The following is a 25,938-nucleotide window of genomic DNA, read 5'->3' as shown; positions in this document are numbered from 1 at the left end:
CAATGTAAGAATTTAGAGAATACTGTATTTGCAAGCCCTACATAAGGAATACAGTCATAGAGAATTTTCATCAGACTTAAATTATGACTATTAAATATTGGTCAAGGGGCTGGTGATGAATCCTAAATATATTTAACTGCTGATCTGAAAGAAAGGTGAGCAAAGATTAGAAAAATAGTTTCTAAATATTATATGATCTGAAAAAGTAGAACTGATATAATTAAACAAATAAGGAGAATGGAAAGGGGAGAGTAGAGTAAGTTCATTAATTGTAACATAGATAACATGGTTATCATTTAAAGTTAACAAAACAAAACAAATATTAGATGCCTAAGTAAGGTAAAGGGGGACTAAGGGAATTCTGAAGTGTTTATAGACTACAAAAGGCATTAGTATAAAGACCATTCGTAGTTAGTACTGCTATATGGTGCATTTGAAAGTTGTTAAAACAATAAATCCTAAAAGTTCTCATCCCAAGAAAAATATTTTTTTCTTTATCTTTTTCATATCTATATGATGGATGTTAACTAGCCTTATTGTGGTAATCATTTCACAATATATGTAAGTCAAATCATTATGCTGTATACCTTAAACTTATATAGTTTCGTACGTCAAATATCTCAATAAAACTTAGCGGTGGGAGGAAGACAACTAGAAAAAAATACATATAAATCTTCCTAAATCCCAAAGAAAACAACAGACCAGATGGAAAAAGAAGCATAATAAATATAAGATAATGAATGTAGTAAGTATAACAAAATTCTAACATCAGTAGTATGACAAAAGACCAAATCTATTAGCCTAGCAATAAAAATAGATTCAATTAATCTCCTAAAAAAAATATTTCAGATTGCTTTGAAAAAGCAGAAATCAACTTTATGCTGGACATGAGAAACAACTAAAATAAAGTGATTCCAAGAGGTAATGCTAACACGATAGAAGGACAGGCAAAGGTCTAGTAAGAAAATAAAGATGATCAGAAAAGAGAAATGTAATCCGTTATAATTCAATGTCAAATTCAAGCTAAAAATTAATAAAGGAGACAGAAAATGAAATTTTAAAGTGCTAAAGACACAATTAAAAATGAAGATGTAACAGTTATAAATATCTATGCAACAAATAACATAAAAAAACACACCTTCATGAAACAGAAGATGGCACTAAATAGGATACCATCATACCAATAGGACACCACCCTTCCCCAGACAGGTCATATGCCCTCATCATACAACCCAACTATTCTAGGTATCAACATCCCACCCCCAAATTAAAACATATCCAACTCAGATGTCTATAAGAATATTCATATCAACATTATTCTTAACACATTGCATACCGCATAGAAATCTCTAAGACATATGCCCCAGACCGCACGTTTTGGGGCAAACTGCACGTTATTTAAATCATCATAATGCACTTTAGGTGTTGTTTTTCAATAATTATAACATTTTTATTTACAAAAACAATTAAACAATTAAGCAATTAAAGTTCCTAGTACTTTTTTAACATATAGTACTGCGTAAAACATTTTCCTCTATGAAGAGGGACCAAACAAAATTTATCTAAGTATCTAGATTCGCTCCTTTTTCCATGGGCGTGAAAAACGAGAACACTCATGAGTGGTCCTTAACAGATGGCGCGCAAAACATGAGAAAACTCCTGAGCGGTACGAAATGTGTTAACTATCAAATATAGGAAGCAAGTCAAATGTTCATCAATTGATGAATGAAAATAATAAATGTCATATATCCAAATGACTAAATACTGCATGATTACATTCATTGAAATTATAAGAGTGGTATAAGTAGTGACAGAAAGCAGAGAAGTAGTTGCTTAGTGCCAAGGATTAGGGTTAGTAATTAACTGCCAAGGAGAATAAGAGAATTCTTTGGGGTTACAAAAATTCTAAAACTTGAATTTGGTGGTAGTTACACAAAATGAATAAATTTTATTTATACATAAATTGCATTTATACACAAAAGCTATAAAATGACACTATTTACAATAACATCAATAATATTATACACTTGGGAAAACTAACAAAATATGTGTTACACCTTTATAAAGGAAACTATTAAAAATTTTAGAGACATTTAAATAGGACCTAGATAAATTAGAAATATTCCATGGATAAAATAAACACAAACACATACACAGCTATTTTCCCTTTCTTAACCATGTGACCAAATTTGGTATTACCAGGAGAAACCAAGATGGCGGCATAGGTAAACACCGGAAATTGCTGCCTCCCACAACAACTTCAAAAATACAACAAAAAGACAAAACGGACATCATCCAGAACTACAGGAAGGCTGGCTGAGTGGAAATTCTACAACTAGAAGGAAAGAGAAAAGCACACTGAGACTCAGAGGAGCTGCGGAAGTGCAGAGGTACGGAGGCTCGAGCACGTGCGGAAAGGGACTGGTACCTGAGGACGCGGCTGTCTTTTTGAATCGGGAGGGAGTCATAAGCTCCCAACTGCTCTGAACTCCGGTTCCGGGAAGTCTCTGGGGACCCAGGGCTCATACAGGGAGAAACTGGACTGTCTGGCAGCAGGCAGAACTAGGAACTTGAGGGGGCTTTCCCTCAGAGGTGCTGGCAGCAATTACTTGGACACTGAGACACGGGGGGCCCCTTAGGGCAGGGCTGAGGATCAACCATAGCTGCTTGCTCCACCCTGTTGATTCCTAGACCCCGCCCACCCAGGCTGCGGCAGAGGCTTTTGCAAATGAATGCCCTGGCCTTTTGCAACCTGAAAATTACCTAACAAATTGCAGCTGGGTGAGACAGACCCAGAACTTCCAAGAGAAGGCCCAAGGCCCCACAGCAGCTTGCATTGCTTCACAGCTGGGCCTCATCTGGGCACCTCCAAACCCCCAAAAAGGAAGGGGAATCTGCAGATCTCTTCGTAGCTCCTGCTGGGTAACATCAGGCAGAGGCTAAATTAGCACCTCCTTAGATCCAAGAGCCAGTGTACCCAGTGGTCAGAGTGGGACCATCCAGATTACAACTCCTCAGATCCATAAGGGACACACTCAGGGGGCAGACTCAGTGAGCACCAAAGCCCCATTGAAGCAAGTCTTGCCCCAGAAGGATGTCTTCAGCACAGAAGTTCTCCCACTGCAGACACAGCTGATTCTCACTGCCAATTGGCCTGGAGGTCAATTCCTCCCAGTGATACCTACAACAATCAAGGCATAACTACAACAAGACTGTGCACAAAGCCCACAAGGGGGTGCACCAAGAGTGTCCACCTCAGGTAAGTAACTGGGGAGGCTGAGCCACTGGGCCCTGTAGGACACCTAGCACAGAAAGCCACTCTATCAACACAGGGGAGCAGCCAAAATGTGAAGACAAAGAAACAGGTCACAAATGACAGAAATGGAGGAAAGCAAACTACTGGATATAGAGTTCAAAACCACGTTTATAAGGTTTTTCAAGAATTTTCTGGAAACCGCTGATAAATTTAGTGAGACCCTGGAGGATATGAAAAAAGACCAACTAGAAATTAAGCATACACTGACTGAAATAAAGAATAATATATAGAGATCCAACAGCAGACAAGAGGATCCCAAGAATCAAGTCAAAGATTTGAAATACAAAGAAACAAAAAATACCCAACTGAAAAAGCAAAAAGCAAAAAGAATCCAAAAATATGAAGATAGTGTAAGGAGCCTCTGGGACAACTTCAAGCGTGCCAACATCAGAATTATAGGGGCGCCAGAAGAAGAGAGAGGGCAAGATATTGAAAACCTATTTGAAGAAATAATGATGGAAAACTTCCCCTACCTGGTGAAAGAAATAGACTTACAAGCGCATAGAACCCCAAACAAAAGGAATCCAAAGAGGACCACACCAAGACACATCATAATTAAAATGCCAAGAGCAAAAGACAAAGAGAGAATCTTAAAAGCAGCAAGAGAAAAAAAGTCAGTTACCTACAAGGGAGTACCCATACGACTGTCAGCTGATTTCTCAACAGAAACCATGCAGGCCAGAAGAGAGTGGCAAGAAATATTCAAAGTGATGAATAGCAAGAACCTACAACCAAGATTACTTTATTCAGCAAAGCTATAATTCAGAATTGAGGGTCAGATAAAGAGCTTCACAGATAAGCAAAAGCTAAAGGAGTTCATCACCACCAAACCAGCATTATATGAAATGCTGAAAGGTATTCTTTAAGAAGAGGAAGAAGAAAAAGGAACTCTTACCATTTGCCACAGCATGGATGGAACTAGAGAGCATTATGCTAAGTGAAATAAGCCAGTCAGAGAAGGATAAATACCACATGATCTCACTCATTTGTGGAATATAATGAACAACATAAACTGATGAACAAGGACTGATCCAGAGACGGAGAGGCATTGATTGGCTGTAGGGCCTTGGAGGAAAGGTAGGGGAGGGTGGGGTAAGGGGGAAAGATCAACCAAAGGACTTACATGCAAGCATATAGGTCTAACCAATGGACACGGACAATGGGGGGGTGAGGGCATGAGTGTGGGGGGGGGGGGGGTAGCGGGAAACGTGGGTATAAGGACACATATGTAATATCTTAATTGATAAAAAATATATTAAAAAAAAATTTGGTATTACCAATAATAGGACAAATATTATGGTCCTCCTACTGGAATGTAATAGAAAGCATAAATTATCACCTATATTGTATTGCCAAAATGTTTATCCTGAATGCAATCATAAAGAAACATTCAGACAATATTTTTAATATTGATACAATAATAAAAAGGGGTCACCTTTCGATTGAAAGAGTAGAGTCATGTCATCTGTGATAGGTAATTTTATGTGTCAACAAAATAAGCTTATGTATTAATATTATATGACTAGGCAATAGTGCCCAGATATCTGGTCAAATACCAGTCTAGATAGTGCTCTGAAGGAGTTTTTAAAGATATGATTAATGTTTAAATCAGTAAACTTTGAGTAAAACAGATTACCCTTCATAATGTGGATGGGACTTATCCAATGGGCTGAAGGACTTCAGAGTAGGCAAATCCAGAGAGACAGAAAGTAGGTTAGAGGTTGCATAGGCCTGGAAATGGAGGAATAATAGCTTGGGTAAAAATAGGGAGTGACTGCTAATGGGTATATAAGGTTTCTTTTTGAGGTGATGAAAATGTTTCAAAATTAGACTCTAGTGGTGATTGCATAACTGAAAATATACTAAAAAACATTCAATTGTTCTGAAATCTGAAACTATTAGGAGACGGAGCTAAGAACTTAAGCCTCTAACCAACCAAACAAACCCATCAGAATGGCTTTTCAAAGATATCAACCTTTTAATATCCTGAAGTTTTATTTCTAACAATAAGAATTCACTATAGAGTCAAAAGTAAATGTAGTATCATTTGTAAATTACAGTGAAATAACTTTTAGCTCATTAATTTTACACCAGTGCCATAGGAGAAGTCTATTATTGGTACAGTTTTCTAATGTACATTCATAAATTACATAAGTTGTTTTATTCTTTGTGTAAATACCTTGTAACCAGGACTACCCATTAATCCATCCTTTCCATGTCGTCCTGGTTCTCCCTGAAAAATAAATACATTTATTTTAATATATTTTGCAACAATTTTTAAAGAAATATACTATCAGATAATTTTTATTCAAAGCAAAATATGCAAGAACTTTTTCTATTGAACTCACAGCACGTCCAGGAAGGCCAGGAAAACCAGCATTTCCCTTTTCACCTTTTGCACCCTGCATTAAAAAAAGAACGCTTAAAAAACAATCCTTACAATACTCTCTTAAACTTCCAACTCAAACTTAAGTAGGAAAGTAAGTTAACCTCATTATGGGTTGACAGAATTCATGAAACTACTATTTGTGTTGGCTTTGCAGCTTATCGGTGGAGTATTATTTTATCAGGCCAGTGGACAAAACAGACATTGAAAATATTGATGGATGCAGAATTATTACAAGCATCGAAACACAGAAGCCACATCTTGGAAAAATTAGAAGGGCAATGAGTATTTTATTTTTATTTTTAAATATATTTTTATTGATTTCAGAGAGGAAGGGAGAGGAAGAGATAGATGAGAGAGAATCATTGATAGGCTGCCTTCTGCATGACCCACATTGGGGAATGAGCCTACAACCTGGGCATGTGCCCTGACCATGACTTCCTGGTTTATAGGTCAATGCTCAACCACTGAGCCACACCAGTAGGGCAGCAATGAGTATTTTAAATATACAGAGAATATAATCTTCCTTCAATGTGGAGAAATAGGAAGGCCCATAAATCAATTGTCAATGGAGATGCAGCTACCCACTCCCAAGGAATCTCTCCCTATAATTATTTTAAAAGTTCGAAATGATCAATAAGACAAGGTATTCTTATAGAATATCATGCAAAATAATCACCAGTTATTATTTCAGTTTCTCATTGTTTTTAATAAGTCTCCTGAGAAATATGAATAAAACTGATTGCTATAATGGTGGGCTGGGACCAAATTCAAGTTTTCTATTTCCATTACATTGAAAGTTCAAAATGGATACTTAGTTTTGTGATCAATACTTCCCTTTTTGCCATAAAATCCAGGTGATCCTTTCTCTCCTTTGGGGCCCATTTCACCCTAGAAGACAACACACATATATTGTATTTTAGAGATATATGAATATTTTCCTCAGAGATTAAAGTAAAAGCAATACCAATCATAAACAAAAGAATTTAATATGCCAACCTTAAAATAAAACAGAAATAAAATATTTTAAACTATGCTTACAAAAGTTGTCGTCTCCAGGCTTTATAAAGAAAAACAAGGTAAAATAAGGACAGTTCATACTATAACAGGGCTTACAGTATAGGACTTATAGTTAAGAGAATTTCTATATAGTAAAGCTCATAAATTTTAAACACTTCAATATTTATGAGTGGAAATTTTAAAGAATGTTGGAAAAGCCTTGTGAACTATATTAATCTTAACTTAATCATTTACTTTAACATGATAAATAAATGCTTTATATACGAGCATTTATTTATAACACATTTGTGATATAAAGCTTGAAATCTGAAACAATATATGGCATTGCTGAATTTAAAAAGACCAGATTTCTTCAACCTTTGATCCTGGCATTCCGTGAAGCCCAGGAAAACCAGGAAGTCCACGGTCACCCTGAAAATAAAACTGAAATTAATAAAAGAAAACACATTTCAGCCTAAAAAATAACAGCATATATTTTTCAACATTATTCTTTTCAAAATCCATTGAAAATAAAACTGTGAACAGTTAAATGCCTATCTACATTAAAGCCCTCTATCTTTGAAAGATTAATGTTCATTTATCCTGTAATCCAATCCCCAGCTTCATTTCTCCCACCTGCATGCAATCTTCCTTATGTTCTCTTCTTAATTTCAAATGCAAAAAAGAAGCTGTAAAACTGTTACAGTAGGGAGCATTTGAGATCTTGTTCTCTGGCATATGTCGTCAGTTTGGCTCAAATAAACTTATAAAAATTTGCTGCAGGGTTGGATGTTTCTTAAATAACAAATCTATTCATCTTTTACCATCCTATATAATAAAAGGCTAATGTGCAAATTGCCCCCTCAACCAGGAGTTTGACCCAGAGTTCGACCCGGAGTTCGACCAGGGGGCAGGGCCAGCCGGCCAACTGCCCATGGCCCCTCCCCTTGGCCAGCCCCACCCCTGTCCGGCCTCCCACCTCGATCAGGGCGGGCCAGCCAGAACCCCCCATGCACTAATTCGTGCAATGGGCCTCTATAAAATATATTTGTGTCTGGGCACATAGCTGCCCAACTAAAGACTGTATTTCCCAATTTCCTTTATAGTTAGCAACAGCCATGTGACTAAATTCTTGCTAATAGAATGTCTATAGCACCATGATATGCAACTTCTACATCACTGATTAAAAGAAAATTATTGCTACAACTTTTCTTTCATTCTTCCCATCAGATTAGAATGCATATATGATAGTGACTAGTGCTATAGCCTTGACTATGTAGAAGAAAAGATGCTAAGAGAGATTAGAACAAAAAGAGGAGAAAACATGAGCCCCTGAATGAATTCTTAGACAATGAATTACATAAAAAAACATCTTTCTCATTTATGCCACTGCATTTTGAAGTTTGGGAAGGGATCTATTTTTTTTTTTGTTCAGTATAAACAGGAATATAATTTTTAAAAAATCTACATTTTATTTTATTTTTTTTAGAAAGCTAGGTTTTTGTTTATTTATTTATTCACTTATTTATTTTAGAGAGAAAAAGGGAAAGAGAGAGTTTACCCTTGACTAATTTTTCACCAGATATTAAAAACAATCTGGAGTATGTCTGTGTGCGTGTATGTGTCTGTGTGTCAGAGAGAGAGAAGATCCACTAAAAGCCCATATATTCTAGAGTTTGTCAACATAAGAAATGTTTTTATGAGTTTATTTAAGCCAAGCTGACAACACACCAGGAATCAAGATCTCAAATGCTCCAGAAAATGATAGTTTTGCAGTTTCTTTTGTACATTTGGAATTAGGAGGTAAGTAAGGAAGATTGTATAAAGTTGGGAGAAAGCAAGGAACAAGTTCGTTAGCAATACCATGTGTTCCAGTAAGGGTGGTCATGACACCCAGGGGTCTAAAAAAAGAGACTACTCTGGCATTTCAAAGGTGTGTTAACCAGATGCACAAGAACAATGGACAGGACTTGCCTAAGGCAAAATAAACCTTTTAACAGGGTTGGGGCTTGATTTCCACCATGACCTACACAGTTAGGCATTTGTGATCAGATCACCCTGTGAGGTTATTTTGGTTAGATTTATTATCAGACTAGAGGCTCGGTACATGAAATTCCTGCACTTGAGAGGGAGGGTTCCTCAGCCCGCCTTGTGCTCTCTTGCAGTCCAGCACTCCTTGGGGAATGCCCACCTGCTGGATTAGGGGGATCGGGCCTAAGCCAGCAGTCTGACATCCCTCTTGCAGTCCGGGACCCCTTGCTCTTTACAGCCTGCCAGCAGCAGAGGCGGGAGAGGCTCCCGCCACCACCGCTGCTCTCATCAGCTGTGAGCCCAGCTTCTGGCTGAGCAGTGCTCCTCCTGTGGGAGTGCACTGACCATCAGGGGGCAGCTTCTATGTTGAGTGTCTGACCCTTGGTGGTCAGTGTGCGTCATAGTGACCAGTTGTTCTGCCAGTCATTCAGCATGTCGGTCGATTTGCATATTAGGGCTTTATTATATAGGATTCCCTTTTTCATCCACAACCTTGTATCCCCAAAACTCAACAACTTAGCCAAGCAGAGGATAAAAGAAAAGGACAAAAGAATTTAAGGAGCCACCAAGAGACATAATAAAACTGGATGATTTTCTTTCTCTATCATGTAGACTCCTAATACAAGAACCAAAACTATCTTTTGAATATATTTTTTTTCATTTTGTTTGAAGCAGGAGGGAATGGTAAAAGTTGTTAAAGAAAAAGCAGACCAGTAACACTTTCAATAATAAAGATTTTTTTTAAGTTACTAGAGAGAGAAAAGAAATTGAAGAGAACAACTGAAGGTAACTCTTCAGAAGGCTGAAATGAGATAACTAGGCTAGATTAAGATCTAGTTGACAAAAGGGAATTTAGCTGGGCATTAAATACTTGATAAAACTACAGAAGAAAGGGGCAAACCAGGACTTTCTATTAAGACTAAGCAAAGTCCCAGCTAAGACTTCCATTCTCTGCCTAGGAGTTATAAGAGACATAACGTTCAAACTTGAATTTCCTGAAATGACAAACAAGGCTCAGATACAGTGAGGAGTCCAGGAGCATATTCATCAACACTGGGACAAAAAAATATAAACTATGTACATAAAATATGTACCTTCATGTACATAAGCAGGATTTTTAAGTAAAATAAAAAGGCATGTAAGTCATATTAACATCCAGAAGTTAAGGGGGCTGGGGAGAGAAAGGGGAGCAGAGAAACTTACTGAACAAAATGGTTGGGAATATTGAGATAGTATCTACAAAATATAAAACACAAGAAAGTGTGACCCAAACACATTATACTCAGCCAAGTTCTGGTCAAGGTTTAAAGGTAATTAGTAGCAAATGTGGTAAAGTTTATCCACAATGGGCATGTAATGTGAAAGACAAATAAATGTTCTTGTGTTGGCCACTGAGCCATTGGGTCATCTGTTACTGCAGTATAGCGTAGCCTAAGTTAACTAAAAAATAAATTGGTATAGTAGTAGAAAGAGGAGGCTGCCAAAACATCAATATTAAAAAAATATATATGGCACAGTTTAAAGGGTTATGTAGTGAGCAGTGAAAAAGTTATTGGAGGTTGGAAAAATATTTATTCATGTAATGCTATGGTGAATATTTTATTTAAAATTTTCTTATAATAACTTGCAAAGGCAAATGATGCATCAAATGAACTTATAGCTAGAGTAAAGAACTGAGAAAACAATGTTAGTATCATGAATTGACTGGTATTGCCTTAATTTAACAAGGTATTATAAGAGGTGAAAAGAATTGGCCAGTTTCCAAGTAGTAAGTAAAATAGACCACATCCAAAAGTACTGGGATTAGATGATGCAACTTTTTCTTCACTTCCAACAGATAAAGAAGTTCAATTAAAACTCAGCCTCTGTGAAGGATCAAATCAAGGGTATGAGTATAAGTAACATTTTTGAATTTTCTAAATCAATTAAGGTGGATCCACCAATAAGTCCTTTCAAGCTGGACATAATGGCTAGAAAAAGAAAAAAAAAAGAAGCTAAGGATAGCTCTAGCTGGTTTAGTTCAGTGGATGGAGTGTTGGCCTGCGGACAGAAGGGTCCTAGGTTCGATTCCATTCATATGCCCGTGTTGGAGGCTCAATCCCCAAGGTGGAGTGTGCAGGAGGCAGCCAGTCAATGATTCTCATCATTGATGTTTCTATCTCTCTCTCCCCTCTCTCTGCCTCTCTGAAATAAATATATATATTTTTAAAAGAGAAGCTAAGGATGTAGGGAATGTCTGATAAATTCAAGTCACCTATTATCAATTATTAATAATTAATGTAGAGAGGACCATAACTAATATAGGATTGTATGTTTGTGTTAGTTCTTTTTGTTTGTTTATTTTTTTATCCTTACCTGAGGCTATTTTTCCATTGATTTTTAGAGAGAGTAGAAGGGAGGGGGAGAGACAGAGAGAGAGAAACATTGATGTTAGAGAGACACATCAATTGGTTGCCTCCCGCATGCACCCCAATAGGGTGAGAATTGAGCCTGCAACTGAGGCATATGGCCTTGACCAGAATTGAACCCAGGACCCTTCAATCCTCAAGCTGACGCTCTATCCACTGAGCCAAACTGGCTAGGGCAAGACAGGACTGTAGATGCTGGTAATGGCTTGAATCAAAAATCAAAGGTACACAATTACAAATACATTTATGCCGTTGATAGAGTTATACTACCTAAAGAACCACAAACATGGACTAAAAGTGACTGACTGTTTGAAAGTTAAAAAGTAAAGTTGCATAGTCTAACCACTATTTTTAATGTTTTTATAGCCAGTTTTCACTGGCCCACAAATCTTGACAAAATATAGAAAGAAGAAAGGTAAAAACTAGAAGAAAAAAAATTAACTTTATTGATGATCATACATTTATTATGTCTAATATCCTACAAAAGTATAAATAAACATTAGTTAATTGTTGTTTAAAAATTAATAAAAGCAGTATTTTATATATAACAATAATCAATATGAAAATATATTTAAGTAAAAATCCAATTTTAGTAGGAAAAAAAGAGATAAAAATTCCTAGATATAAAACTTAGGTAATGTTGAGGACCAATACAAAAAAAAACTTCAATATTATTCCATTGAGATTCAAGATTAAATAAAAATATAAGTCATAATTTTGAACAGGAAAACTCAGTATTGAGATTACATCAATGCTTATAAAGTTTATTCATAAATTCAAAGGAATCCAAATTAAAATATGAATAAGAATTTCTTTAAAAATTGGAGAAAAGATACTGAGCTTTATCTGGAAAAATAAGCCTCCAAGAATAGCCAGGAAAATTTTAATTGTATGAGGAAGGACTGCCAATATTAAATTGCATTATGAAGTGACAATAATTAAAAACAACTTGGCAGTAGAGAAGATGAGTGAAACACAACGGAAAGCCCCAAACACCAGACCCCAATTAAAATGGAAATTCAATAATAATGGTTTTTCAAATAAATGGAGTTAAAAAGTGATATTCCATATATATTGTTGAGACAGCTGGCTAAGCATTTAGGAAAAGAGAGGGGGAAAATATGAATGCTCATTAACTTTGCTGCAAATATAAAAAAGTTAAAGGTTAAAATATAAAATAATAAGATTCTAAATTAAAATCATGGGTAATTATGTTCAAAATTATGTAAAATCTTCCTATACAGAAACAAACAAGAGAAATAAAAAGAAAAATAACTATATATATGCAAACATTTAAATTTTCTGTTGGGCTAAAATTTTTACAAACAAGTCAAAACACATAATATAAACCCGCAAAAATATTTTCACACAATTTGTGAAATGCATATAAAATCTATTTCTAAAAAGATGACCAGCCCAGTAGGAGGAAAAAAGGAATATGAATAAAAAGTGAGTTACAGAGAAATAACAAAATGTCCAAAAATCACATGACACAGTACTTTACTCACTAATAAATAAATGCAAATTAAATCAGTGCCATTTTTGATAGTGGTGAAATTAGAAACTTTAAGGTAACTCAGTGCTGATAAGAGTGTGACAAATGATATTTTCACATACTTGTTAGAGGAATAGAAACTTTCTAAATAGTAAATAGGCAATTGTGGCAAAGTTTAAATAGGAATTTAACCTTATGGTCCTATAATCAATTCATGTCTGGGAAATTTCCCTATGAATATAATCAGAAACACTTAACTTAGAAATATACATAAAAGATGTTTATTACTGTCTTGCTGAAAACACACACACACACACACACACACACACACACGCAGGATAATTAATAAAGAACCACAGAGCCCCTATGTTAGAGATTTCTTAAATTGGATAAAAACAGTCTCTATAATGTGTAGCCGGGTTTAACTTTCTGTATACAGTTTCTTTCTTTAAGTCTTTTTGAAATTTCAACTTTCCTCTAAACTGGAAAATTTTATTCAACTCCCTTCTTTGGCACTTAACACTGACGATCTTAAAATACAGTTACATTGTATGTGTTCTGTGCTTTATAATCCCAATCTTGTTAATGATTCACTCCTATGACCACCTTTTATCAATATCCAGATTCTCTCTACTCCCAAGTACAGAAAGGAACCACACTTTCCTGACTCTTGAAATTGGTGTTATTTACAAAATTTTTGCTATGGTTAATCAAAGATGAATGGGAGAGGTTTAAGAGCCACTGTTCGATTCTCCATGTACCTGCTACTATACTTATAATCCAAACTAGAGGCCCGGTGCACAAAAATTTGTGCACTCGGCGGGGAAGGGGGGTCCCTCAGCCCAGCCTGTGCCCTCTCGCAGTCTGGGACCCCTCGGGAGATAACAACCTGCTGGCTTAGGCCCACTCCCCGGTGGCAGAGGGCAGGCCCAATCCCTAGGTGCAGCCCCTGGTCGGGCTCAGAGCAGGGCCGATTGGGGAGTTGGGGCGCCGCCCCCTGTCACGCACAGAGCAAGGCGGATTGGGCGGTTGCGATGCCACCCTCAGTCACGCACAGAGCAGGGCTAATCAGGGGGTTGGGGAGCTCCCCCCAGTCACGCACAGAGCAGGGCCCATGAGGGGGTTGGGGAGCTCCCCCCTGTCACGCACAGAGCAGGGCCCATGAGGGGGTTGGGGAGCTCCCCCCTGTCATGCACAGAGCAGGACCCATCAGGGGGGTTGGGGAGCTCCCCCCTGTCACGCACAGAGCAGGGCCCATGAGGGGGTTGGGGAGCTCCCCCCTGTCATGCACAGAGCAGGGCCCATCAGGGGGTTGGGGAGCTCCCCCCTGTCATGCACAGAGTAGGGCCGATAGGGGAGTTGGGGCACCGCCCCCTGTCACACACAGAGCAGGGCGGATCAGGGGGTTGGGGCGCCGCCACTCTCACACTCAGGGCATGGCCGATGGGGAGGTTATGGCTCTACCCCGTCACACACAGAGCAGGGCCTGTGGCGGGGGGGTGGGGGAGGGTGCGCCGCACCCTGTCAAACACAGAGCCGCAGGGCGGTCAGGGGGTTGGGGAGCTCCCCCCTATCAGGCACAGAGCAGGGCTGATCAGGGGGTTGGGGCGCCTTCCTCTGTCACGAACAGAGCAGGGCAGATAGGGAGGTTGTGGCCCCGCCCCCTGTCACACACAGAGCCGCAGGGTGATCAGGGGGTTTGGGCGCTGCCCCCTGTCACGCTGATCCCAGTGCCAGGAGGCCTCGCTTCTCTGCTGATCCTGGTGCTGGGAGGCATATTACCCTTTTACTATATAGGATAGAGGCCTGGTGCATGGGTAGGGGCTGGCTGGTTTGCCCTGAAGGGTGTCCTGGATCAGGGTGGGGGTCCCCACTGGGGTGCCTGGCCAGTCTGGGTGAGGGGCTGAGGGCTGTTTTCAGGCTGCTGGGTGACTGAAGCTCCCAACCACTCCTTTTTTTCTTTTTTTTTTTTAATTCTGGGCCAAAGCCTCTGCTGCTGAAAGCAGGTACCTGGTTTGTTTGGATTCTATAATCGAAACACTGTATCATCTCCAGCTCTGAGATCCCAGCTGGCTGAAAGCTGGTTTCTGGGGTTTTGTTTAGCTTTTATATTTGTTACAATGTTTCAAACTGCCAGTTCAGAGTTCTGGCAAGGCAAGCGGGGAACGTTGGAGTCCTCCTTCACTGAAGCAAGCAAACCTCATGTTCACTTCCAGCTGCCTGGCTGCCAGCCACCATCTTGGCTGGCAGTTAATTTGCATATTGCCCTGATTAGCCAATGGGAAGGGTAGCGGTCATAAGCTAATTACCATGCTTCTCTTTTATTAGATAGGATGGTGAAACTTCTATTACCCTGAGCCTCCATTTGAGGACAATGGGGGAACCCTCACTGCTGCTAATTAATATGTAGTTTGATGAATAACAACTTTTTTTTTTAAGCCATAGGCATTTGGGATTCATTTGTTATTGCAGCATAACCTATTCTATCCTAGCTGATGCCTTGCTTGTGACTAATGGTAATTTGCTGAATATACAAAATATTTTCATTTTCTAAAATATGATAAACACTCGATTCCTCCAAGAAACTTTTTTTTTTTAATTTTTTTTTTTTTATTGCTTAAAGCATTACAAAGGGTATTACATATGTGTCCTTCTTTCCCCCCCACCCTTGACAAGCCCCTGCCCTCCCTTACCCCCCCAGTGTCTTATGTCCATTAGTTATGGTTATATGGATGCATACAAGTCCTTCGGTTGATCTCTTACTCCCCTCCCTCCTGTCCCCCAACCCTCCCTGGCCTTACCACTGAAGTCCGACAATCGGTTTGAGGCAGCTCTGCCACTGTATTTATTATTGTTCAAAAGTTTGTAATGGTCTTAATTATCCATGAAAGAATGAGATCATGTGGTATTTTTCCTTCATTGACTGGCTTGTTTCACTTAGCATAATGCTCTCCAGTTCCATCCATGCTGTTGCAAATGGTAAGAGTTCCTTCTTTTTAACAGCAGCATAGTATTCCATCATGTAGATGTACCACAGTTTTCTAATCCATTCAACTACTGATGGGCATTTAGGCTGTTTCCAGATCTTAGCTATGGTGAATTGTGCTGCTATGAACATCTGGGTGCATATATCCTTTCTGATTGGTGTTCTCCAAGAAACTTTTAATAAAACAAGTATTCTGAGGATTCACACTCTTGGTTCCATCCAAATTTACAAGAGATTAGAATCAAAGAGAATCCAAGATTTATAGTAAAATGGTTTCATTTCCATACCTTTCATGACATGAAGAGGCTGTCCATCTCATAAGTTGTTCTACAGCTATAGTTTCTAAAGTCAGGTCCACATTATTTATTTCAGTAGTAAGAGAATATGAAAAGTAATATTTTTAAACCTTATTCTTTTATGGTTTCTCAGTGTGTTTATTTGTTTTTAAAGGACATCATGCTTTACAGTAGCATAGGCATATAACTCATACATTTATCTGGGGTTCCATGCCCAAAAGTCTTTTACTGCAAAGAGTTTGCTACTTAAAGTTTGGTGATCTGTGGCCTAGAGTGAACTATCCCAGTTCCCTTAAGAGACATGTAGACAATGAAACCTGTCTCATGGCACAATCTGCGCAACCTAAACTCACTCACCCAGCCCCCTCCTCCTACTACTCACTTAGCAACAGCCAGACATTCAGGGATTCTTCTCAGAGTGCAGGCAACAGCATGAAAGTGGAGCAAACCACACTGCTACAAACTGCTCTGGCCAAAGCAGGAAAAAATGATGAAAAGAAAGCCACATTGAGATCAAGACATTTTATCTCAACTCCTTGATCCTTGAATAATTTCAAACAAATGATTTAAGTTTTTCACTTCTCAGTTTTCTAGACTGTAAAATAGGAAAGGCTTACTTCACAATTAATGTAAAAATAGGCATAGCATGACTTATTTTACTAAATGCATATGACTTTTGTTGAGGATTTCATGTGGTAAAAAAAAATGACTAAAACTGATGCAAAATATGTCTAAAAATAAAACAGAAAAATGTACACACAACACTAAAAGCCTCCAAAAGCACCCAATACATAAAAAGCTTTACACATTTTGGTTGTTTTTTTCTCCTCTCAGTTAAGAAGAAATGCTGTCTTACTCGGCTCATGCAATAATGACTTACTGGGAACTGTCCAAATCTACTCAAATGTTCCTCCAACACAAGGATGGGCATTTCCCTGGGGTTTGGTGATCACACTGGACTACTCAAGCCTAGAAAAAAAAGTAGATTCCTGAGCTCCTACTACAGGGTCACTGCTATAGTTTATCAATGACCATAGAACAGAGTATGCCCAGAGTGAAGATGAGAAGTCAAGTTTAGAACCAAGAAAATATGAATAATGCTGTAAAAATTCAATAAAAGTTGTAAGTTTCCCAATGATGCCAGTAGAGGAAAGTTAAATAGGACAGAAAGAAGCATAGCAGCCAATAAAACAGGCAGGACATGGAATTACTGGTTCTTCATAATAAACTGAGATGCAGAATCCATTTTAGAGCCTTAAAAGCAAAGGATTGAAAGATCAGAAAAGTACCCAAAGAAGTACTGAACAACTGAGCACACCCAGGTCAACACTGTCTGTACAGAAGGGACTTCCACCCTGACTTCAGAGAATATTTAGGGAGGGCACAGCTAGTGCTGCTTTGGAAGAGCCTCTGAGGAAAGAATGTAGGAAAGAAGGAAATGTGGTACCGCCTCTTCCATAAAGAGTAAAGAAAGTTTTTCAGAAGTCCGGATTGTAACAACAATTCCATGGACTCTCCAGATTCAGATAAAGCAAAATATTGTATTAGAAAACGGAGCGTGTTCATTTGATAATATTTTCATTTAATAATATTTTTATTATTTAGTATATCAATTATAACATTAATTATATCAACACATTAATCATTACTATACTTATCACCAATATGCATTTTTATATATTTGCTACATAAGTTTATATTCCTATAAGTTTATATTTCATCACCCTAACATTTAGAGACTGGAAAGTGGAAGAGATGATAAGAAATAAACTGTGAAAAAGTAACCAGTTAAAGTAAGAGAAAGCATAGGAACATGTGATATTCTAGAAGTCAAGAGAAGAAATCATTCCAAGAAGAAGAAAATAGTCAATTCATTCAAAGAAGAAGGAAACATTCAATATCTTGTTGTATATCTCAAATACTGCCGATAAGCAGAGATTATTGAAAAAATTGACTAATGAATTTTAAAGATGGTAGACATTAGTGATCTAAATATGCAGCAGAAGATTAGGATAGAAATCCTACTGTTGTTTTAAGTGGGAAAGGAAGTGAAAAAGTGCAAGTGAGTAAAGGCATGCTTACACTGGAATGGGAATGAGAAATGTGGCAGTAAATGAAGGAGGCTGTGTGATTGGTTTGAGATGGCCATTTTGGGTTATTGGAATAATTTAACTAGAAAAGATAAAAATTAATGACACAGAAAAAGGGCTAGTTAATAACACAAGGTAATGGAGAAGGATGGGATCCTGAGCACAAGAGGAAGGTTGGTATTATATATGGATAGTTCATTCATATTAACAAGAGGGAAGGCAGAATATAGGTACCTATACAGGTAAGAAGATAGATGCAAAGGAAAGGAGGTAAGGAAATTTCTGTCTGCTTCAGATGGGGCACCTCAACATTTAGATAAATGATAAAAATAAATCAAAGGTATTTCCAAAACATTTACATTATGTAATCAGCACGATGGTGGCCCCCATAAGCAAATCATCATTATCACATCACAAATTTATAGCAGTAATTTTGACTCAGCCTCATTTAATCTTCAAATAAGAGTATCCTATATAATAAAAGCCCAGCAACCTAATGGCGGAATGACCAGAACAACCAGTCGACCAGTCACTATGACGCGCACTGCCCATCAGGGGGCAGACAATGCAGGAGCTGCCCCCTGGCAGTCAATGCAGGCTGATCCCCACAGGCCACTACCCCACCAGTGCATGAATCCTGTGCACTGGGCATCTAGTAAAATAATATCATAGTCCCCATTTTCTAGATTTTGAAAATCAAGTTTAGAGAGGTTAAGAAGTATGATCGGGTGGTTAAGTAGCCTGAATTTAGAGCTCAACCTGTAATCTGTAACTGCTTTAAATCTCTCTCCCTCTCCCCACCACACACACACACACACACACACACACACACACACACCACTGTTTGCATTGTGATTCTTTCAAAAAACTACACAGGTAGAATATGGACAGATTACTCTCTCTTTTGGAGAAAGCAAAAAAAGTGGCAACTTTGCTAAACCAGTTCTATTTCTCCCTCCTATGTCACTAATGGCTTTGCTTTAATATTTTAAACTTTTTTTATTTTGCTTCAAAAACACTGCAAGAAGTAAAACTACTAATGTACTAAGTTTAATGTATCATTCCCTAACAACCTTTTTATCTCAATCCTTTGTTACTGTTCTCTCAATGTATATATTGGAGTTCTTTGATCATGACTGACTTTATAATAGAAATCATGATAGCACCACTTAATCTCTTGACTTTGGAAGCCCAGATAATGCACATAAGGGACTGATTTAAGCGGGAAATTCTCACTCATCACAGGTATTGATGCTGAGGACAATGGGAAAATGAGGTCTTGAAGGAACCATTTAAATGTTAAATGCTCTAACAAAGAAATTAAACAAAATGTATAATTTGTTCCATAATGATACCTTAGATATAATTAGCATATTGTATATCCTAAACCTAGAAAAACCAAGTCTGGATAGGTTAAAAAAGAATTTATTAATACTTCCTGTGTCTCCAGAATTGAATTTGCCTTAAAAAGTTTCATACACTTTTCAAAAACCCATAAATAGATAGCAGTTAACCAATACAACCCAATATAAGTGTTAAAAAAATTTCTCCGAACAATTTAAATATATTAGGTTTCCTTAAGGATGAGGAAGTGTTTTCAAGTACTTAAAGTATTTCTTGGATTCCAGAGAATAGCTTTAAAGCATGTTATAAAATGAGTTACCAATTGAAGACCACTTGGTGGATTAAGTGTTCCTTTTGATTTGTAAACTCAGAGGAAAAAATATCCTGCAAAATCTATATGCATTCAATTTGTCTGATATGTGAGGAACATGTTAAAGCAAATGAGAATGTACATGTAATTTTAATTATCGTAAGTGAGAATTCCCGCTATGGGAGTTTTCAGAAGAAATCCACAAAATGGAAATTGTTCTGGAAATTTTTCCTAATGGAGAACAGTATTCTGTGGAACAATCTCCCCAAAGCCACTGTGTAACGCCTGGAAGAAGTATCCTGCCCTGTCACACGTCAAGGCCCCCTCAGGGGTATGATGTTAACAGTCCCATTTCTGAAAGTCAAGGAAATGTATTATGGAGAGAGAGAAAAAAAACACAAGGAAAAGTCTGTAAGTAACTTACTAAATTACTGTAACTTTAGATAAAGAACTCGCTGAAGCCACCGGGAATGTGAGGCAGAATTTAAACGGTATTACGAAGTGATTTTAGGCTCCGACAACCATGTCAAATCAGATTTATGCCCAATGAATTTCAGAAAACAATCAATTCTGAATGAAATCATTACTGGATTGAAAACGGAGACCTTTGCATAAACATACATCTTAGTTATCTAATTCAATAAAAAGTATGGCTTTGTAAAATCCACACACATCTATTTTAAAGACAGCACAATAACCCTAACCAATAGAGCAGTTAGTTTGAGGTGTGATCAATTGAATTATTGTTATTCCTTTTTTATTTTTACTTTTTTCTTTTACTTTTAAAAAAGCACATCTATTCCCAAGGAAACTCACTCCAATTCTTTAAAGATGAATACAAAGCCACCTTTCTATATTTGGTCTCTAAAACCCAGGTAAAAGGAAAAATAAATAAATTTATTCATTCATCCATTCATAGATGCATTCATTCATACATGCATACATTTATGCATCCCCCCAATGCCTAAATCAGGCTATTTGTAAGAATGTCAAAGAAACAGCAATGATCCTGTACTGAAGGTCTTCTTTGAACAGGTATCTACCTGACCTTGCCAGAGGAATTCCCCATTCACCTGGAGAAGCACCAGCTGTCTCTCAGGATATAGAAAGACCTGAGAAATATGAGACATCTCCCATTCCTGTAAGCCTGGCCTGCCCCCTGTCATCTTTTAAGATGCACCTCTGTAATTTAAAATGGGCGGAGAGCCCTAGCTGGTTTGGCTCAGTGGATAGAGCATCAGCTTGTGGATTGAAGGGTCCCGGGTTCGATACCAGTCAAGGGCACATGCCCGGGTTGTGGGCTCAATCCCCAGTGGGGGAGGAGGGTGCAGGAGGCAGCCGATAAATAATTCTCTCTCATCATTAATGTTTTTATCTCTCCCTTTCCCTTCCTCTCTGAAATCAATAAGAATATATTTTTAAAAAGTAAAAAACAAAAGGGGCAGAGATTGCTAAGTGGCTAAAAATATCCACAGAGGCCCAAGGCCACTCAGTAGACAAGAGAATTTCATACTACTTCTCAGGAATTTTATCAATTACTGCTGCTGCTCTACCTCCTGTAACTCTCCCCCTAATATAACGCTGCCCTGATCTATTCCATCTTCTCTGTTTCTTTTGCAGTCACTAACCCTCCTGTTTCCCCTGGTGACCACTCTAACCCATGTCTGCCCATGACACACCAGCCCACCCCATGCCACATCTCAACTGAACCAAGCTGCTCGATGAATAAAGCAGAACAACAAAACAACAACCATTTATTTAAGAAAAAATCTGTACCAGGAACCATACTAAGTATTCTTTATACCATATCTCATTTAAGTCTTCACGAAAGCCTATAAGGAAATCTCCATTGTGTCAATGAAGAAAGTAAGAGTCAAAGACATTATAAGTAACGTGCCCAAGATCAAACAGCTTGAAAGTGGCAGATCCATCAGGAGATCTGTTAGAGATCCATCCAATAAGAACAACCATAAAAACATAAAATAGATATAGTTTGCATCAGGGTTTCTCACATGTGGATGCAGTGCACATTGTTTTAAAAAGATGATAATTTTGTAAAGATAGTAGTTAGAAAATTAATGCAGGTTTTTACCAGGAGCAAACCAAGAACTTAGAAATAAAATTGTGCTTTAGGAATTAAGCTAACAAATCAACATGGGGATATGAGCAAATACAAATAGGCATCTTGGATGTGGACCAGCTACCAGAGCCAGTAGGCCTTGACTGGATCCATGGGGAGGTACTAACTTACTGAATATATTTAAAGAACACGTACTTCAAGGAAAGTCATCAGTTCAAATGTTCTCTTTACCCACTGAAGCTTGAGAAGTTCAGTAAAACTAAGCCAATAGGCCACCTGCCAGACAGGTATCTATTATGGAGATGGACATGTGGATATTGAACTATCTGTGGCTAACAGGGGACACATTACATTCATATAATTTTCTCTTTTCTAAGACAGTAGCTCGCTCCCACCTCCCAGAACTTAGCCACAGGAGAGAATATGGAACCAGGATAATGCCAATAACTGTTCCATTTGACAGTGGTCATCAAGTAAAAACCACTTTCATCTAGTAATAAAAGCCTTAAAACATTTTAAATATAGTTTATGGATTTCAGAGAGGAAGGGAGAGGGAGAGAGGGAGAGAAACATCAATGATGGGAGAGAATCATTGATCAGCTGCCTCCTGCATGGCCCCTACTGGGGATTGAACCTGCAACCTGGGCATGTGGCCTGACCGAGAATCGAACTGTGACCTCCTGGTTCATAGGTCAGTACTCAACCTCTTAGCCAAACCGGCCAGGCAATAATAAAAGCTTCATTAGCCAATGGCCACTGACAAATTTCTGTAGCCACAAATCTTGGAATTCACCAAGGGGAACACTATTGAATGGGAGTCATCATAGGTAACAACATCCTTATCTTCTTTGAGTGACTAAAACAACTGGACATATTTGTGTGTGGATGTGTTTACCTTTTCACCATCTCTCCCTGGTTCTCCTTTGTAACCTGGTAGTCCTCGTGCTCCCTAAATTAACCACAAAATGAAAGTCTGTCAGTTATGGTTTTATGGCTCACTAGAAATAGTATTTCTAAAATATGCATAAACAGGTCACATACTTGTATTCCTGGGGATCCTGGAACACCTGGGGATCCTGAGATTCCCTGATATCCCTAAAGAAAAGTGAAGAATAAATAATTAACATTCCAGCACATTCCCAAAGAGCAGCCCTCCATTTCAGGATTCACGCCTGTCTCAAGTTTCTCACACCTAAGACTTCACTTAGTTAAGAAATCAAAACAATAAAGTGTCAAATGCTTAATAAGGAATTCATATCCTTCAGCTTTTAGGAAAAAAGGTCTTAAATATCACAAGATTAAGAAAACTACTCAGAAATGCTTTAATTAAAAGGAAGACTTTGGAATCAGAATATAAAGCCAATGTTCACAGCCTCTAAAGAAATGTACTGCACATTAGAAACATAGTCAACACATCCAGGAGAAAACACCTAGAATTAGAGGATTAAACAAATGTAATACATTTTTAAACTTCCTGAATTAATGACCATCTGAGCTAATCCCTAGAATAAATTAAACCTTGGTGAATGTTATCCTTCAGAATAAGTTTAAAACAGCCTTTGGAATGCTCATTTTAGAAAGCTGCTATGTTAACCTCAAAAAATATGGCTGTAACATGTGTCCCCCAGCTCCCAAGACTGAGCTGTCTGCTGAGGGCATGGTCCACTTTCATCTCCACTTCTTCTTACATATCCCTCCAGAAACTGGACCCTTGGTAAAACAGCGCATCTTTTTTAGACAGGGGGAACTCTTCATTCTTCACTTAGTATATGGGGATTAAACTCCCAAACAAACTTACAGGCCCTGAACATTTATCTAGGTTCTCAGGGTCAAGGTCAGGTTGATCTGGACCACCTGGCACCTGCAAACACATTTACCTCTTATTCAGATTTCAGTTTTCTCCCACACTCTATTCATATTCCATCTTTCTCAGATCTTACTGTTTGGACACAGCTTTCTTTTGTCGATAGCATTAACACAGATCTCATTCATGTTTCAATCACATTTTCATTCTTAAACCCAAAAGCTTTATTTGTATGTGGCTCCTCATAGATATCTGCCTTGGTCTTTGTAGTCACCCAATCACTTGTCAATACATTTTCAGCTGCAATTTTAGAGACATCATAACTACCTGCTTTTCCAGTCCCATTTCCAAATATTTCTTTTACTACTCTTTGCTAGCTCTAACAACAACAACAATACAGTGGGCCCTTGACTTAGGAGTGTCCCGACTAACGAATTTTTTGAGATAACAGCTGTCTCTCAGCCGATTTTTTGCATTGAGTTGACAGAGTAATTTGAGTTAATGAGCTCCTTAACGAGCTTGGCCTTGGAACAAATTAAACTCGTAAGTCAAGGCCCCACTGTAGTGGTTGTCTCCAAAAGATCAGTCATAGATTATAGTTTTCCTCTTTTTATATACACTTGCATTTCTTATTTTGTAAAATGCTCTCAGTTACTCCCTGAATGATGATGACTACATCATTTCTATCACTAATGATCATCCTTTCCTTCATACCCCATTCAGTTTTCACAGAGTATATCATTATGCTTTAATCAGGATTTCTCTCAACTCCCTTTGCCCGATCCTTAAACATTTTACTTCACCAGTGAATGAGATTCATAAGCAACCTTCCATACTCCATACAAAACAACCAGCGATTCTCAAACCCGCCCTTGGGCAGGCACTATCTCTGTGTCCCCTTGAGTAGAGGAACCAGATCTAATTCATTTCTGTATTTCCAGCATGAAATAGAGCATTTGGCACATTTTCTGTTTCTCAAACATTGGAAGAAGTCACCTTCAAGTCATCCACACGGCACACAAGCGAGAAACATCTCTTCCCCTCAGGAACCATGTTATGTTTGTGCTCTTTCCAGTAGCGAATTGAAACTTTAGTAATGCCATGTAGTGCATGTTCTCAGGATCAGTCAAAAGAAAGAAGAAAGTCAATCTACACAGAGTTTGCTCAGCTGTACATCTGTACCACTCTGGTTAGCACTGAATCTCCTTCCCTCACCACTTTGGAATCAAAGAGGCCTGGAAGTGAATTTCAATTCTATCACTGTTGGCACATGCCAAAAGAGAACTAGGTTACTTATAAATGCCACCACTGAGGATATCCTTCAGATTCTTCAGAATGCTTCATGAACTCTCTGGATAGTCTGACATAACTTGCAATAGGTTGTTGCAATTGGGAGAAATAATAATAGCAATGATTTATATACAACTTTCATGATCCAAACTAATAAATTCACTTGATCTTCACAACCATCCTTTAATGTAGCCTTATCTCCATTTTAAAATGAGGACACCAAAGCACAGCAGGTTAAGTGAGTGCCCAGAGGAAAGACATATTCATAAAATTCTCTAAAAGAAAGTTACCGTGGAGATTAGCTATTTATCAAAATGATTGGTCATCTGCAAAGTTCACATTTACTGAATTATTTTTCCTTTCACATTTTTTTCAAAAGTTAAGCCAAATGTCTTATCTGCTTTATTACTTTTTTCAGAAAGCTAATCTTTTGGAGAAGATCAAAAACTGCCATGCTATCTCTTCTCTTCGAAAAAGTTAATGCATTTTTATAGAGAGAACACATGACATTTCAGTGGATTAAAGTAACATGAAGATGACCCAGAATGTGTTTCCAGCTCACCTCTGACTCATAATGTGACCTCGGGCAGAGAAATCAAATCCCCAGATCCAGAGACAACACAATGAAGTGGAAAGACAATGAATTTTGAAATTGGAAAAGACCTTGAGCGGAATGTTTGCTCCTCCCTTTCTATGGGATTTTGTCAAAGTCACTTTGCCCAGTTAAACCTCAGTTTTTTTTACCATAAATCAAGATACTAATGCCCACTTTACTTTGGAAATGAAACATAGTGTCATAGGTGAAAATGTCTGGCAGATGCTAAGATCTCAATAAATATTTCTTTCTTTTCTTAGAATCAATGACTGCTGTATAATCCTATGAGACACCATGGAGAATGTTATTCTGTAGCTTTAATAGCCACCATTAATGCATGGGGAACGGCAGTCATCATCATGATTTAACCATTTTGCAACATTCGTACATATCTAATCTTGAACATGTGAACAAGCCAGTGTATTTTACAATGGCTCTGTTGGTTTTGAATTTGGAAGAACTGCAATAAAGGAATAGTAACTGCTTCCCAAAATACGAGAACCAAGCT

General features: G+C 38.0%; 1 protein-coding gene across 2 annotated transcripts in view; it reads right to left on the bottom strand.

Annotated features, from left to right (window-relative positions):
• Positions 1-25,938, bottom strand: part of COL21A1 (collagen type XXI alpha 1 chain) — a 178,250-nt gene that overhangs the window by 46,345 nt on the left and 105,967 nt on the right. For both annotated transcript variants that reach the window (XM_070418364.1, XM_070418363.1), the window contains 6 exons: positions 22,783-22,836; positions 22,637-22,690; positions 7,080-7,133; positions 6,542-6,593; positions 5,665-5,720; positions 5,496-5,549 (listed from right to left, as the gene is read on the bottom strand). In XM_070418364.1, the coding sequence (XP_070274465.1) occupies positions 5,496-5,549; positions 5,665-5,720; positions 6,542-6,593; positions 7,080-7,133; positions 22,637-22,690; positions 22,783-22,836 (324 nt within the window). The remainder of the gene's footprint in view (positions 1-5,495; positions 5,550-5,664; positions 5,721-6,541; positions 6,594-7,079; positions 7,134-22,636; positions 22,691-22,782; positions 22,837-25,938) is intronic.

This window comes from Myotis yumanensis, unplaced genomic scaffold (genome assembly GCF_028538775.1).
Source record: "Myotis yumanensis isolate MYYU_CA2020_CCGP unplaced genomic scaffold, mMyoYum1.0.hap1 SCAF_6, whole genome shotgun sequence".
Lineage (NCBI taxonomy): Eukaryota > Metazoa > Chordata > Mammalia > Chiroptera > Vespertilionidae > Myotis > Myotis yumanensis.
Note: the sequence above shows the minus strand (reverse complement) of the source record. Positions and strands in the feature narration are given on the sequence as shown.